General features: G+C 35.9%; 1 protein-coding gene across 5 annotated transcripts in view; it reads left to right on the plus strand.

Moving 5' to 3' along the window:
- LOC109006236 (nuclear pore complex protein NUP205) overlaps window positions 1-12,950 on the plus strand; it is a 61,772-nt gene that overhangs the window by 15,824 nt on the left and 32,998 nt on the right. For 4 of the 5 annotated variants that reach the window (XR_001998618.2, XM_018985448.2, XM_018985446.2 and 1 more), the window contains exons 7-17: window positions 447-532; window positions 1,885-2,007; window positions 2,092-2,319; window positions 4,464-4,553; window positions 6,213-6,374; window positions 10,760-10,876; window positions 10,976-11,182; window positions 11,577-11,678; window positions 11,819-11,950; window positions 12,391-12,521; window positions 12,620-12,739. Coding sequence is in view for 4 of the 5 variants with exons in the window: in XM_018985448.2 (XP_018840993.2) it covers window positions 447-532; window positions 1,885-2,007; window positions 2,092-2,319; window positions 4,464-4,553; window positions 6,213-6,374; window positions 10,760-10,876; window positions 10,976-11,182; window positions 11,577-11,678; window positions 11,819-11,950; window positions 12,391-12,521; window positions 12,620-12,739 (1,498 nt within the window). In the remaining variant the exon portion in view is untranslated. The remainder of the gene's footprint in view (window positions 1-446; window positions 533-1,884; window positions 2,008-2,091; window positions 2,320-4,463; window positions 4,554-6,212; window positions 6,375-10,759; window positions 10,877-10,975; window positions 11,183-11,576; window positions 11,679-11,818; window positions 11,951-12,390; window positions 12,522-12,619; window positions 12,740-12,950) is intronic. The other variant, XM_035687098.1, reaches the window with a different exon arrangement.

Here is a 12,950-nt window from a genome sequence, read left to right on the forward strand (position 1 = left end):
CCATAAACCGGGAGCCTTTGAAATAACGGGGGTACAGGGTGGTGCCATCAGATTGTGTTTTGAAAGGAGTCGAGCTCAAGCTGGGTAGTTTCTTTATATGGGAGGGAAGGGGGGGAGGGGGGAGTTTGGTTGAAATTATTCTTTGATGTGCTCAAACTGGTCTATAAACATCTTCAAGTAGATTTGTACTTTAGAATCTTTTGTATGCATCAACATTCACATTGCCGTATTTAAGGATAAATACAACAATTTAGTGCCACTGGCTTTATGATTTTTTTGTTAGTTATTTTCTAGAATAGTTTCACGTTTTAGATCCATTCAAATATTTATTTTGTTTTTGTATTCAATTAAAATCAATTTTGGGTAATGGAATGTGACATACTGGACTATTTGTGTATTCTCTTAAAAAATTTACTTCAAGGTTGTGTATCATGTTGGGTTTGCAGGTCCAAAGGATATAAAAGATATATTTTCCACTTTAAAAGATTGTGCTGCTGAGCTTAGTCAGAGTAACATGACCTTGAAACATCAGGTATTCCTTTATATTCTGACAATTTGAATCTTCTTGTTTGTTTTTAGGGTAAACCTTGAAAAGTTCCAGACATTTGTTTTATACATTGAGAAACAGATTACAAGGATAAGGATCTTGTACAGCCGGGGTTGAATTGGAGGATCTACTTGTAGTCGTGGTTAGAATCATTTGAGAAAAATCTTCTGCACAAAACCTGTTACATCATTCAATACAATCAAACTGTCAAATTGACTGAGCGTTTGAACACATAAATGGAAAGAAAGGCTCAACTTGATACTCTATTCGGTTTTTTAGTTCTAAAGAAAAGCTTCTAAACATATAAATTCATTTGTCCTCTCTCTCCATTTTTTGTTACAAAAAACCTATAAATATTTTTTTGGGCAAATACATTACAATTCTGTTCCGTAATTTTTATAACGATATACTATGGGGATTTGAAAAAAAACCTATCTCATCTTGGGACTTCAGCATGATACTATGGAATCTGTTCCTTCTTTTACTTATTGCAAGATTACTAGTGCTTTGTGGAGTGACTTTCTTAGTCGGTTTGGTTTGGCGTGAATCATGTCTAGAATAATAGTGGACCATTTTTGCTCTTGGAGGGTAATAGGTTGCAGGCCACAAGTTGCAACAGCGTGGAGGTTGTTCCTAGTTGGCTCATGTGATTTGGAGGGAAATGAATGATAGAAATTTTGAGGACTGTGAATAGTCACTAGAAGCGCTCAAACCATTCCTTGTTAATACACTCTTCCTTGGACAGCTTTTATAAACTTAATGGGGTTGACTTTCAAATTTTTTTGTATTTTTTTTTTGCCTCCTAGACGGTTCTTTTGTATACATACTATGTATTTTGGATGCACCTTTTTTTGCTTTTTAATTAGGTTTTACTACTTACAAGAAAAAAATAATATGATATGAAAACAATCATTGTCCTCTAGTAGGAAAGTGTGAAGATCCTGTTAATGATGGAGGGTTTTTGTAATGGTGGTAGTATTTGTTTTTTAATTGGGCACTGTTGTCTGGGATGGAAGTGGGATGCCATTTAGAAAGAAGAGGCCAAAATGGCAAGAAGCTCTATCTGCTTGGATGCTACACGTTGGAGGAGGGTTTGTTGTTTGTGCTCCATTGAACAACTGTTTCTTTAATGATATGGCATGTGTTTTATGACGTGATTTTTCTTGAGCAATAATTGTTATGAATCTGATCCTCTCCAATTCACTCCAACTAGAGGTGAACAACCCCAACACAACCCCCCCCGGCGAGGGGCAACACACATTATGTACTTAAATTTTGATTATGGTGTTAAATGATTTTGTTGTTTTGTTACCTAATGCTAATTTCTGTCCATGCAGATTACGTTTAGTCTTCTTTTTTCTCTTGTCATTGCTTTGATATCAGATGCCCTGAGTGCAGCACCTGATAAAGCATCTGTTCTCTCCCGTGATGCATCTTTTAGGCGGGAATTTCATGAAATTGTAAGATTAGTAAGATTGGTGGTTTCTTTTGATTCATATTTTGTGAACTTTCTTGCAATGAATATGGCTATCTTGCATGCTTAGGTGATATCTGTTGGAAATGATCCAAATATTGAGGGCTTTGTTGATGGCATAAGACTTGCCTGGGCTGTACATTTGATGTTAATCCTTGATGTAATTGCTGCAAGGGAGGCTGTTTCAAATGCTTCATCAAATGATTTAGGTTACCTACATTCGTGCTTGGAAGTCATTTTCTCAAACAATGTTTTCCAATCTTTGCTGGGCAAAGTTCTTCGAACTGCAGCTTTCCAGGTTTATTTGTTATGCAACCTTTTGCTTGCCAATATTTTAAAAATTAAGCATTTTCTTACTACTGTACTCAAAAGAGCCTTAAAACCCCAACTAATGCATATAGATTAATTTAACTTTCTCAACTTTAAATTGTTACTTTTATTTATTCCACTCAACTTTCAGCGAGTATTTTGAGGAGAATTTGCAATTTTTGTACTCTGGTTCTTTACTTTTTGCTCATATCTTGAGATTGCATCTACCACAATTTCTGCTCTCTGTTCATTTTTGTTTGTGTGCTTTCTTGAGCTACGCATGCTTGGTCCATGACACTGATTTACTATCATGAGATGCACAGATATAATTTCCTTAATTCTACAATTGTTGAAATAAAAAATTCTTGAATTACAATACATGTTTGTTTTAAACTAATTTCTTCTTATTGCATCCAAAAACATACAGTTCTCTCAAGGGTTCTCCTTTTGAGTTCACCTCTCCCACCCGAGCTGTATCATCAGTGAGGCATTCCACTTTGCCATTTGATCTGTCACTTATTTTTCTTCGGAGATTAATGGGAATATTTCAGCTCCATTGTTATGCTTTCAGTGTCTCACTCAAAAGCGGGGAATAGCTTCTACTATTCTTTAACCTATAAAGTTTTTTTTTTTGTTACTGGTGGCGCTAGGATTTCAAATTGAGAGGAAAGATGACACTTTTCCTGATGAAAAATGACACATGATTGAGACTTATAACTGGATGATTAAAAATAGAAATCAAAGGATGATCATGTCAACAATGCTAATGAAAGGGAGAAAATGATGGCCGAAGGGCTTGGGGGCAAGGAGTCAAGGTAATAGAGGTCACCAACTTCATGCACTGCTTCAGTCTTCTTCCTCGTCTTTAGATCCTTAACGATATACAAGTAGATAAGATTATAGAACACGAGCTTGAGTCATCTTTGTAACAGATAATAAATTAAGAGGAGACCTGAGAACCTAATGCCTAAGGCTTCGTTTGGGAGTTTCTTGAGGAATGTAATGGACAAGAATGGATTGAGTATGATGAATCAACCGAAATGAATGGAATGTTTCTTCCGATCGAAAAAATGGAATATTTATTGTTTAGACGTTTTGAAAGAAGGGAATGGAATGTAGATAACCTTATTTAGAAGGAAAATGAATATTTTATGACAACTTTACTGTTATGCCCTTTTCTTAAATTTTTTTCTCTAATTTATAAATTTTACTTTATTGAGATGAGTTTTCAAATATTGTTTTCATTTAATAATTATAGAGATGGAATTTCAAATATAATGTTTACTTAATAACTATATCAACATGCAATTCTATTGCAACCGAACAATAAAAGTTACTGCAGATCTATTTGGGTTATCTTTTTCACTTTACTGATTCAGGAATATCATACTGATAGAAGGCAGAATTAATAGATCCTGATGGCTTTTTGTGTCTTCCTAACAGTAACCCATAGAACAATTATTCTGTCGATGGTGAGTACATCTATGAGGTTGTTGTCCACTAATATGACGGGCTCAAGAATTATGGCACCATGGGCACTGCAATTATGAGAGCCACTGCCTTCTGCAATTTTATTTATGATGACTTCACCTGGCGTTCTTTTTCCAATGAAAGAATCTCTCTGCATCAGTAGTTCAATTAATGTGAATCATATCTGATATATTCAAGAAGAGCCTATCATATTATGCAATGTAGTGACGACTCTTGACAATTTGTTGGTCTGTCTCCCTTTGGTTCATATGGTTTTAGCTTGAAATGCTCTTTGAAATATAGTGGAGTCTCACGTGATGTGCAAGCACTTTTAGCATGTATCAGGTAGTTTTATACTTTGACCATTGAGTTCCATGCATTGGTTCTATTCTGGATTCTTTGGGCGTTGCTGTTTGATTTGGTTTCCTGTGTTCTTATCTTTTTTTTGGTGACTGTTTTTCTATGGGTATTTTGGTAACTGCTTGTTTTTAAGCACTGCATCTCTTCACAAACTCTTTTCTCCCTCCCCTTTCAAGAAAGTTGATGTTTATTTCATATATTATATGTCATTGAGCTAAAATTATAATCATCTTACCTTTCTGATTTGTTTCTCAGTGGCATATCTTTAAGCCTGCTCCATTTCTTTCTTTGTAATTTATGCAGAATGATGATGAGGATATGATCTATGTGTACAACGGTTATCTCCATAAGTTGATTACCTGCTTCTTGTCTCAGCCACTTGCCAGAGATAAGGTCACTCAAGTTGCACCTGCACCTTTTTTCCCTTTCCCCCTTAAATACATGTCGTTGGAGTGTACCTATAAAAAACAAATACATGGCATTGGAGTGATAACTGACCGATTAAAATGTCCATACTTTACCAAATGACGATTTCAGTGGCTTATTTACCTTGCATATCTCTTGGTCATCTTAATGTTGTAGAGGTTACAACTTAGTTCGTCCATCCTCTACTAATTGCACTGGCTTGTGGATAATAACAATGTCAACTATGAAACCTTAATTGCATGATTGCATTAATTCATTTGGTTGTGCTGTTACTTGTTATTTTAAGATGTAGTTAAGTAGGGCTTTGAGTTTTGTTATATTCCCAACCTGTAACTGCTGCAGCTTGCTTTGGGTTCTATTTATTTGTTTCTTGGAAGAATGAACCTGTTGTATATTTGGCTTGTAAATGCCAAATGTCTTTTTTTTTTTTTATCGGTTTGTAAATGCCAAATTTCTGCTTGTTGCAAATGTCTTTAGTGTTGGTTGATATCTTTTTTCTATAGTTAGAAATTTTTTCATCAAACTTGAGGTGGAACTGAATTATTGGCAAAAGATTGATGTTCAGGTGGTGAGGACTTTGGTGTGCTAATATTATGACTAATTCTTTCAAGAGAGCTTTTGGGCATGGATCTTTCTTATTTTGAGGGGTGGGGGTTACAGTGAGTTCCTTTTGAATGTCATATGATAGTTATCTGCTCCTACCTTTTTGCCCACTTTTTCCCACTTGTTTGAGTGGCTGATGGACTTGAAAAATCGTAGCTCAGTTTCTGATGACACTAGAGATCGTTTAACAGTTTGGTAGGAGGTGTTTCCACCTTTTCAGATAAAGAGTCTTTGTATTTTAAATAAGGGGACTTGGAAGTAGCTATTGAGGTTTACAGTGGAGTGGAGCCAGTGCTTCAGGAGTAACAAGGAGGAAGAAGATGCTTGATCATTCTTATTTTCAGATATATGATTCTGGCCTTTTGATTTTAGTATATAGTTCACACTTTTTAATTTAAGCAAACGAGAGTTTTTTTATTTTATGAATATAGCAAATCTTGAGTCGGCCAGATTTATGGGCTTTTGTATTAGAGATTTAGGGTTGGTTTGTTTTCATAAACCATCTCAACTCATCTCATCTCATCTCATCATTAGAACTTTCCCAAACTTCCAAACAAAATACAATAAACAACTTTTTCAAATCCCAAAACAAAAATATATTAAAAAATTATATTGTAACAATATTTTATTCAACTTTCATCTCATCTCATCTGTGTAACCAAACGAGGCCTTAATGTTTCGTTATAAGGCTTGCGAATTTTTTAAGGTCTGGGCTTTGTCTTGAGTATCCTTCAAGTGTACCCTAATGGAGTGGTTTTTTCTTTTTTTTTTCCCCTTAAACCTTCTCACTGTTCACATGATCTACGTAGTCAATGGGTCTTTCTGAGATTACTTTTCCATTACTGGTTCTGGTTTACTGGAGGCAGATTTGACAAGATTTAGATAGTCTCTCAATTGAACTAACCCAAAACAGGACCTAATTTTCCTGGTTTCAGTTAAGCCCGTGCTGCATGACTCTCGCTTACTTGTGTGTTCAACACCCTAGTTGTCCTTGTACTTACGGTTGTGTGCACTTCTTCACAGGTGAAAGAATCAAAGGAGAAATCTATGAGCATGCTTAGTCATTACCGTATGGCTGGCTCAAATGATTTTTTGCATGATCGTAACGTGAATTCTCAAGAAGCTGTTGAATCTGGGTCTTTATCATTTGTCTCTCTCTTAGAGTTTGTGAGTGAAATCTATCAGGTTAGTTTGAACTAAATCACTTTCTTCTGAAATAAATCTTGTTTATCGTTTCAAAAAGAACATATCAAAATGTTAAATGGATCTATATCCTCCTAAAAATGATATATATGTTAGCTGAAAATTAAAATTGCAGCATTCTTTCTTGTGTTTAGGTAAAGCAAATCAATAACATAGCTTATTGATACAGGTGTGTACATGGTTGAATAATGTACCTCCTCTGTCCAATTTTTTTATTCATCTACTCATTTTTTGGATGTCCCAAAATTTGTGTCCGCTTTCTAAAAGAGTGGGGGCTGTTTTATGACTTCACTATTTCATGTTTTTTTTTTCATAACTAAAAAAGCAGCAATAGTACATCTAGAAATAAAAAGGAAAGTTCATTCACTTGTAGAAAAAATAAATGAACAGGATAGTTTATTTGGGAAAGAAGTGGCTTTATACTGCATGTAAAAGCATGAACTGCTTTACCCAGTTAAGAACTAGAAGTCAGCAAAAACAACAGAAAAAAAGTTTGCCTCTACATCCCACTGATTAGTTGTATATAATACAAATGCAGAAACACTGCATCACACTAGCATACACTTAGAGGATATGCTTGATTACAACATCTAATAGACTAACAATCCCCTTAAAAAGTTGGGATTTTTTTGTGGGAGTTATGGAGGACAAACTAACTGGGTTGGAGTAGTTCTTTTTAGGGTTTTTGTCCCTCCCCCACCTTAGCTAAATCTTCAAACCAGAACAATTTCTTGTGCTTGGTCTATTATGCGGTCTTATTTTGTTAACTAGATCCGAAACATCAATTCTATGACAAGTTTCCTCTATCGCTTTTTGGTTGTGCTTTAGATATCAGTGCGTGCCCTTACTTATCAAAAAAAAAAAAAAAGATATCAGTGCCTGCCCTTCTTTTTTTTTTTTTTTTGATCGGTAATTTTTTTTTTATTGATCATAAGAATAGGCAAAAGCTCAGGTATACGGGACACATATACTAGAGCATCACCTGAGTGTGCTAGTTCAGTGATACAAGAAATTCATGGGAATTCATTCCATTGAAATCAATTACAACCAACCAATGAAGTAAAATATTGAAAAACAATTTCCTAAGCTCTTCCATGATCGTTCTGGATCTTTGAAGCTTCTGTCATTCATTTTCCTCCAAATGCACTACCATAAGCATATTGGGGCCATCTTTCATATTGTTGCAATATGAGAGTTACCTTGAAGGCTTCTCCAAGAAGCTAAGAGATTGATCACCCTTCTCAGCATCACCCAAGTTAGTCCCACTTGAGTGAAGAAGTTGTTCCATAATGTCGTGTCAATCTCACAATGAAGCAATAAATGACCAACTAATTCCCCACTCTTTTTGCACATACAACACTACTCCATGATAATGATTCAACGCTCCTTAAGTTTTTGAGTGAGTATCTTCCCCAAAGAAGCTGTCCATACAAAGAAGAGTGCTTTTAGTGGTGCCCTTGTCTTCCAAATGTTCTTCCATGGGAGTGAGTTGGTTGTTTGTGTGCATGGCTTGATAGAAAAGAGTCGACAGTGAACTTCTGTAATGACTCGGCCCAATAATTCTAAGGTTGGAATGTTGATAATTTTTATTAGGCCTAAATTATATTTAATGGGCCATATTGGATAAGCCTATAAGCGATAAATTATTGAGGTTGATTAGGAGTTTTAATTAGGCTCAATAATTAGGTTAAATCTCATTTATTATTTATTGAACGAGTTAGACTCCTTTTAGAATTTAAAGATTGACTATTAGAAATTTATTTCAATTTAAAATCATAATTGATTGAAGTCCCATACGCAGTCTCAGTCACTGTCAATCCTACATTGAATGAACTATTAGATCATGTTTTTAAATTCAAACTCTCTTTTTGAATGATCGCCACCAAGTCCAACTCGAACTCGTTGGCTCTCTCTCCTTAATCTCTCTATAAATATCTTCCCTTGTGTTATTTGAAAAACCATAAACCTTCGGTAAGTGCAGTGGCCGAACCCAAGATAACCAGTCCAGCAGTGCGTCCCACATTCACCATGCCAATAGCCAACTGGCTCATTCCTCTCACAACATCCCTCACATTTTGTCTCTCCTTCTCTCAAGCTCTTGGTTAATCTATTTCTCTCTCTAGCCAGCGCCAAGACCATGAAAGGAAATTAGTCGCATCCCGAAAATATTGGAATAGTGCTACAAGGTAAGTAACTTGATCATAAATTAGGATTAATATACGTTAGCTAGTTATATTATTATTATTATTAAAGCCAATTCTTTTGGAAACTAATATTTTTGTACCACACATGTTATGATATCTGCAAGCAAGTCATTCATCATAACTCATGATCGTGTTTCATTCCTCATATTATAGTTATGTATGTATTATGCATCTCACATTGCATAAGACACGTAAACTTTCTTAAAATAAAGTGTAAGATGAAGATCAGATAAATCAGATGGCCATTCAGATGCATAATACCAATGTAGTTACGGTGGATGTGCAAGCCATGGACTCAAGCGTGGTCTACCATAGTATTTTATCAGATCAGATCATGGGTTCCCCTTGTGGCCACAGGATGTGGGACCGGTGCACAACCTTGCAAACATGGTTAAGCGTGTTGGCCAGTCAAACAAGTTAGATAATTCAGATCAGTCAATATACCAGAATTATTTTCAAGCCACGCATGTCATCAACATATTTATGAACAGTCATGATTTTAATTTTTAGCATGAAATATTTTATGAAAATCTTATGTTTAAGTATGTTTACGTTATGATGAGTTTTTTATTGAGTCATCGATTCATTTTAGTTTTTTTTTATGTTTTTAAACTACCCCAAGTCGGAATATTTATGAAGGTAGAGTTATTGGACGAGACTAAGTCTAAGGAGGCATGACACTGGCCTAGATCATATACAGAGATTTTAAGTTATAGTTTTTATGACACGAACTTTGAGAAATTTTTAATAAATGCTTCCGCGCACTCCCTCTTATGATCCCAATATTTTTGATAAAGAACAATTTTATAGAATCTTTGTATCTGGTGCAATTATAAGAAAATATTTTAAAGTCAAGTTCAGTAATAGCACACCGATTCCCTGGAATTTTCTAAAAATGACTTTATTCGTAACCATGGATAGCAGGGTGTTACAACTTCCCTTTCTTGGAGTGACGCTAGAAAATCTTGTCATCAACTTCTCTCATGCGAGTGAAATATATGAGACGATGAAACTCCGATATTGTGTCGACTTCCCAATCATATGCATTTCTAAAAAAAGTGACATTCCATTGAGGAGCACAATTTGATGTAACCAACAAGTCTGCAATCGAGGCTCCTTTCATTCTTGTTGTGCCATAGGTTTCTGGATAAGCTTCCTTGAGTGGCTTGTCACTACACCATATGTCATGCCAAAATTTAATTTTGAGTCCATCACCCACCTCAAATCGGGTGTTTCTAACGTAGGCATCCCATCCTCTTCTTTTGTGCTTCCAAAGCCCCACCGCATATGGCCTGCTTACCTCAATTGATCACCAACCTCCCCATGCTTCACCGTACTTTGAGTCTATAATATTTTTCCAAAAGGTCTCCCATTCTTGATGGTATCTCCGCAACCATTTGCGCAACAAAACCTTGTTAAAAACCTGTAAATTCCTGATACCTAGTCCTCCTTCTGATATGGGGGAGCATACTCTGTCCCATTTTACCAAGTGAAACTTAAACTCATCATTCATTCTACCCATAAGAAATCTTGCTGAAGTTTTCTCCATGTGTTGGGCCTCCTTGGTAGGAAGCGGGAATAGTGATAGGAAGTATCGGCAGGTTGGATAGTTTACTTCTAATTAAAGTAACCCTACCACTTTTGGATTGGTACATCCTCTTCTAGCTAGCCAGTTTCTGCTCCATTTTCTCTAATACATCATTCCAAACTGATTTCAATTTGAATAGTGCACCCAAGGGGAGGCCAAGATATTTCATCGGCAAATGAGATATCTTACATCCCAAGATGGAAGCCAAGCTTTCCATATTAGCAACATCTCCCACTAGAACTACTTCTAATTTGGTCAAGTCACCTTCAATCCTGAAGTTGCTTCAAAGCAAAGAAGAAGAGCCCTCAAAACTTGAACATGATCATTTCTGGCCCCACAAAATAGTAGAGTGTCGTTGGCAAATAATAGGTGAGATATACTTGTCTCCCCCGCTGAAAATCCACTGAGGAAACTGCATCTTTCTGTTTTACCATGCATCTTTCTGTTGCATCTTCTGTTGAATCTACTGAGGAAACCACTGAGTGCCTGCCCTTCTTTTTTACCATGAATCTTTCTGTTGCATTGATTCTTTTGCTGGTGTTAATAAAATATTTCTAAATGCATAATGCTATCAGAAGGAACCCGAGCTGTTGTCTGGGAATGATGTTCTGTGGACATTTGTAAATTTCGCTGGAGAAGATCACACAAATTTTCAAACTCTGGTTGCTTTCTTGAATATGCTGAGCACTTTGGTATGTGAACATGTTTTTGTATTGTGAACATTTTATACATGAACGATTCGTTAACTCAATTATGCTATGTTTACTCACTTATGTTCTATGTTACTTTAGGCTTGTAGTCAAGAAGGAGCTTCAAAGGTTTTTGAGTTACTTCAGGGGAAAGCATTCCGCTCGGTTGGGTGGAGCACTTTGTTTGATTGCTTATCAATCTATGATGAGAAGTTTAAACAGTCTGTTCAAACTGCTGGTGCCATGCTTCCAGAGTTTTTGGAGGGAGATGCAAAAGCACTAGTTGCATACTTGAATGTTCTTCAAAAGGTTCATGCCTGTTCCATTTCACAATTTTATCTGTGTTTTTAGTTTTTTCATTTATTTGGATGTTTCTTTAGGTAAGATGGTTTTACGGTGTTGGGTTGCTTGGTAATCTGCTTTCTTTTGTATTATTTATTATGTGTCTAGGTTGTTTTGTTTTTGTTTTTTTTTTTTTTCTTTTCAATGCTTGTTCTCACTCTGCTCTACATGAATAAATTATGTCTTCTCCATTTCTGAGCTTTTCTGGGATTATTTTTCTGCCCCCCTTCACGTTGTTGCCTCCTAATAATCACAAACCTGTTCTCTTTTCTTTCAATAGTACTCAAATTTTGCCTGTTGATTCAGCGATACATTTCTCTCTTTCAACATAAAGGAGTAACCGGCTTTTCATGTGATACAGGTTGTGGAGAATGGGAACCCCGTTGAAAGGAAGAACTGGTTTCCTGATATTGAACCATTATTCAAGCTGCTTAGTTATGAAAATGTGCCTCCATATCTGAAGGTTGACATCTGTGATTTTATGCTGCTTTGCCCAAAAGTATCCTAGTATGACATTTGCAGTTTCTTTGTCTGTTGGAGGTTACAAGCTGCAGGTGAAGTTTTCTGTGCTGCGTTTGACCTGGTATATGAATGCTATTGCAGGGAGCTTTGCGGAATGCAATTACTACTTTTGTTCGTATCTCTCCAGTTCTGAAAGATACAATTTGGAGCTATCTAGAGCAGTACGATCTACCAGTAGTTATTGGGAATAGTGCACAGCCAATGTCAGCACAGGTAGATTTGGATGGTGTCATTTTTAATACTTTTTTTCGTGCTTGATATGGTAGACTGAACGTGAATAAAACCAGATAGCAGCTTATGGATTGAAAAACCGAGAGATTATATTTGAAAGACAATTTTGCTTTGTTGACAAACATCTTTTTCCTGTTATGATCATAGTCTTAAATAGGTGACTAATGATTTCATAGGTGTTCGCATTATTTAAGATATATGTTCAATGTATAATGACGCCTGAAACTTTATGATCATGCTACCTATCTGCAGAAGGCCCTGTAAAGTTAAGTTTTATAGAAGGGGTTTTAACATCTTATTTCTGTTGTGCTTTAGCACGTTATCTTCGATATACATCAATTACTGCAGACGTTAACTATTTTAGTAGGAAAAATGTACTTTTTCTGTTTATATGATGATCTTGTAACATATTATTATTACAGGTTTATGATATGCAATATGAGTTGAACGAAATAGAAGCAAGGAGAGAACAATATCCTTCGACAATATCTTTTCTCAATCTGTTAAATACTCTCATTGCTGAAGAAAGAGATTTAAGTGATAGAGGGCGTAGGTACTGATAATTGACTGCTTTTTATTCCTTTTCTATATTCTAACATCTTTGTCCTGCGTATTGACTCTAAGATGGGTGGGCTCTTCTCTCTCTGGCAGATTCATTGGCATCTTTAGGTTTGTATATGATCATGTTTTTGGGCCGTTTCCTCAAAGAGCCTATGCAGATCCTTGTGAGAAATGGGAATTAGTAATTGCTTGTCTTCGGCATTTTCATATGTGGGTTTGTCTTTCTCCTACAGTTTCAATTTGTATTGTTTGCATGCGATTTTGACTTCTAGGTATCTTATGTATAGTCACTCTTTCAATTTTTCTTTTCTTGAGATTTGTGTTAATTCTGAATCCCAGTTTTTGTTTTATGATTGATGCAGTGTTGGTCGAAGTGCTAGGCGCACTTAAGCGCAAATACCTTCTAGAGCCTAGGCACAAA

Source organism: Juglans regia, chromosome 1 (genome assembly GCF_001411555.2).
Source record: "Juglans regia cultivar Chandler chromosome 1, Walnut 2.0, whole genome shotgun sequence".
NCBI lineage: Eukaryota > Viridiplantae > Streptophyta > Magnoliopsida > Fagales > Juglandaceae > Juglans > Juglans regia.